This window comes from Alligator sinensis, unplaced genomic scaffold, assembly GCF_000455745.1.
Source record: "Alligator sinensis unplaced genomic scaffold, ASM45574v1 scaffold781_1, whole genome shotgun sequence".
NCBI classification, from domain to species: domain Eukaryota; kingdom Metazoa; phylum Chordata; order Crocodylia; family Alligatoridae; genus Alligator; species Alligator sinensis.
The window spans coordinates 3,550,319-3,554,384 of NW_005841845.1; the positions used below are offsets into that span (position 1 = coordinate 3,550,319).

The 4,066-nt window shown below is 55.2% G+C and overlaps 1 protein-coding gene across 1 annotated transcript in view; it reads left to right on the forward strand.

Moving 5' to 3' along the window:
- Positions 1-4,066, forward strand: part of CCDC17 (coiled-coil domain containing 17) — a 22,259-nt gene that overhangs the window by 18,015 nt on the left and 178 nt on the right. The window contains exons 29-30 of the mRNA XM_014521031.2: positions 546-629; positions 2,986-3,108. Coding sequence (XP_014376517.2) covers positions 546-629; positions 2,986-3,108 — 207 coding nt within the window. The remainder of the gene's footprint in view (positions 1-545; positions 630-2,985; positions 3,109-4,066) is intronic.

Consider the following 4,066-nt stretch of genomic DNA (forward strand, 5'->3'; position numbering starts at 1 on the left):
CCGGCTTCGTTAGGGCTGCCTCAGCAGGGGGGGTGTTATGCACAGAAAGTCGCACAGCAGCAGGCCCTGGGGAGCCTCTTCTAGTACCTCATCCCCCTCCTCCTGAGATGGTTTCTCTTAATATGCAGCTTCAATGTCCCTTGCTGCAGCCAGAGCCCATTGCTCCTTGTCCTGCCATCTGCCCCCCCTGAGGACAGCCCCCCTGCAGGGAGGTGACGGCTGCTATTCAATCCCCCTCGGTCTTCTGTCACCCCTTGCCCCTGTGCAAAGCCAGTAGAAGCAGCCACCAGGCTGGGAGGTGGATTCAGATGCTTTGGCCTGGTGCACTTGTAAGGCAGGGTGGTGACACCTCCTAGCTCAGCATCACTGATGTCGTTAGTCTAAGCCGTAACTCCAGCCGGCTTTACTTCAGGCGAACAGCTAACAGACCGGCCTGCCCCTGCACCTGCATTCATAGGGCTCTTGTGCACCTCCCTGCACATGCAAGGGCTTCCCTTGTGCAGCTGAATGAGGCTGTTGTAGTTACCCCACTCTCCTCCTCCTAGATTCAGTTGTTAGAAGGGGCGTCCCTGGTTGCCCGGATAGCAGACGGCCGCCGGGAGGAGGAACTCCACACCTACAGGGCAGAGGTAAGCAGCACGGCGCGCACGCAGCCACGGGCATCTCTCACCCAACTCAGCCGGCGCACACGGCGGGGCTAGGAGAGCAGACATTGTCCCCACACATAGGAGAGCAGGGACAAACACCGTCCTCAAGCAGAGTCTCGTCTTCAACGCGCAAGAGAGATTTTGACTTGGAAACGGTAGGCTTCCCAGCAACTCTGCCCACTGCCGTCCTCGCTGCGCGCTAGATCCACAGGGACGAGAAGCAGGTCCCTACGGCGCCTGCTCCAGCCCGAGAGCAGCACCGGCACCCCGCCGTTCTCGTAGAAGTGCTCCTGCCCTGGCAGCAGGGCCTGAGCGCGCATCCCCAGGGAGCAGAGGACGGAGCCCGTGTCCAACTCGCTGCCCTCACGAAGAAACGGACATGCGATGCTGAGCGTGAGGGTCCGCTCGTGCCAAGAGCCAGCTGTCCCGGTAAGGGAAGCGGGGCAGCAGCAGTCGTGCAAGCTGCACCGACAGCCCAGGGGCCTGCAGTGCCGAGCTCAGGCCCACGAGCCACTCGCCCCGCTCTTGCTGGAGGCTCCAGGAGATTCAAGCCTTCCCTCTCCAGGGGCTCTGCCGTGGGAAGCACTCGCCGCATCCGCCTCCCAGGGGTGCTGGAGCTCCCTGGGGCTGGGCTGGCAATACACACCAGCACAGCAGTCCACTCAAAGGGAGTTTAGAAACAGGTTTGCCCCCTCCCAGCCTAGACGAGACAGCAGGACACCCTGCAAGAGAGGGGTCAGCCGAGTCCTTTGCTGCCAATTTCCCAACTGCTTGGAAAGCCTCTTAAGCACATACATCGCTGCACTGTCAAGAAGCCTGAGCACCGGGCAGAGGGTCCTGCAGCAGCCAAACCCCAAGGCAGAGCTAGCCCTTGGGGAGCAACACGTACTGCTGGGAGCAGGGGCTCACCAGCTGGAAGTGACCCGTGTCACAGGGTAGCTAGATGCCACTGCTGCTGTGGCCACGGGGAAAGCAAACGTGTTGTCCTGGCACGTATGGGTGGATTCCCAATAGCCAGGAAAGCAGTCGTACCTTTGCACAAGGGAATAGCGCACCATCCTGGTCCCCGGGGCTCAGGAGAGGGATTCGCACTGGAAGCAGCCCAGAAGACTGGTGATGCCACTGTCCTAATCCTTAGCCTTGCAAGGTTAAGCCGGCAAAAACTAAATCCTTTCCCTGGAGGCGACATGGATGGACCGTCCGAAACTTGGACAAATGTATTTCGACTAGAAGCTGCATTTCCGCACGTACTTTGATCGTGGGGCAGGTACAACTTGCGTGCATCTACCTCCAGGAAGGTCTGTGACCACTTGGCTCTTTCCTCCCTTTTTTGTCTGTGGCACAGATGGGAGGCAGAGTAATTTCATAGACGTTAGGGCTGGAAGGGAGCTCGGAAGATCGAGTCCAGGCCCCTGCCCCAGGGGCAGGAAGTCAGCTCAGGTCACAGGATCCTAGCAAGAAATTTAGGAGCAGAGGTATTTAGCCTGGCTGGTTTGGAGTCAGATAAAGGCTAGGTCGAGTTGTACCTTACAGACTAGGCGATTCTCAACCCAGGCATCATGGCACCGATGCTTTCAAGGGTGCAAGACAAGCGTAGCGCTGTCAGACACAAACACGACTCGCATTGAACCCGTAAGAAATTCCCAAGAGAATCAGAAGATTTCAAAATAGAAAGCCGTGTTAAACTTTTCTGGCCTGTTGTGGCCTTTCAAAGTCTGCAGCAACATAAACATTGATCTCTTACTTCCCTAGTTTTTGCTCTTTGACTACATGCTGGCATTTTGGGGGGCGAGTCTAAAAGAACCAGCTAGAGATTAATTCAGACAACAGGCAGGGTATGGACCAATATGCATAAGCTTTCATAGGCAAGAGCTAGGAAAGCAAGCAAGCAGTGCCCCGAATAGAGGATGTGGGAGGGGGAGTGCTGCTGCCCAGTGCTCCTCTCCCACCTCCCTTCCTTTTCCTTGCCCTCGCAAAAGCTTGTGCACTGCAAATTGAACATGCTTTGTGGGAGATCAAGTGCTAGAAAAAACATGGCAGGAGCAGGCAATTATTTTGGGCAGAGGGCCACTTACTTAGTTTTGGCAAACCATTGAGGGCTGCATGATAGGCAGCTGGGGCAGATAAATATTTAAAATTTCTAAATTTTTTTTAGGGGCCCCGCGGGCCAGATAGAATGGCCTGGCGGGCCGCGTTTTCCCCAGCCCTGCCTTAGATTAACACGGCTACCACGCAGAAAAAACTTGGGGCCTAAACCTGGTTAGAAAAGTTTCCATAGAAAGCATTAAAACGGCTGTTAGAAGTTGCTCGCACCAGTTAACCTTGTTTCTCGTCTCAGGATATAGATCGGTCCTACCTCCCGAAGGAAAACGTGGAGTCTTACGCCAAAGAGCCTCACGGAAGTAAAGTAGCAGAACTGATGACGTGGGACAAGGCAGAAACCCGGAGACAGGAGAGGAGGGTACGTTACCTGCGCCGTAGTCAAACCGACAGAAGACCAGAGTGCACAGAAGGAAATCATGAGCATGGGCAGCAGTTTAGAGGTGCATTTCCTACTGCCGTGGTCTAGATCTGTTCTTTCCCCCAGCAGACAGAGGGATAGAGCTTAGCAGGAACTACTTCCGTAAGAACTACTTCGCTGTCAGGGTGGCTAGGATCTGGAACCGACTTCCAAGGGAAGTGGTGCTGGCTCCTACCCTGGGGGGCTTTAAGCAGCAGCTCGATGCCTACCTGGCTGGGGTCAACTGAGCCCAGTTTCCCTCCTGCCCAGGCAGGGGGTCGGACCTGAAGATCTGCAAGGTCCCTTCCGACCCAACTTGTGATGATTCTAGGACCTGAACCTGTTCAGCCTCGGCAAGGAGGCTGAGGGGGAACCTGGTGGCTGCCTACAGCTCATCAGGAGATCAATGACAAATAGGCAGAGCCCTTTTCTCCCCAGCACCACCTGGGGTGACGAGGAACAATGGTCATAAGCTGATGGAGAATAGGTTTAGGTTGGAGATCAGAAGGCAATATTTTACAGTTCGGGTGGCCAAAATCTGGAACCAACTTCCCAGGGAGGTGGTCCTCGCCCCTACCTTGGGCAAATTCAAGAGGAGGTTGGACGATCACCTTTCTGGGGGCTTGTGAACCCAGCATCCATTCCTGCCTGTGGCAGGGGGTCAGGCGAGATGATCTGATCAGGTCCCTCCTGACCCTAGCTACTAGGACACTACTATGAAACTGTTGTAGCACACACACAGCCTTAAGCTTAGAAATAAGCCGGTAGTTCAGGCTGCCTGATGGAGAGTTTTCTACATGACTTTCTACAGCAAAAATATCCAAGAGCTTTGTTGCTGCAAGCTCAGCGGCCAGGATGACAAGTAGCCTCCAGGGGCACTTTCAAACCTCTCGCCCTGTGATTTCCAAGGGTTTCACAT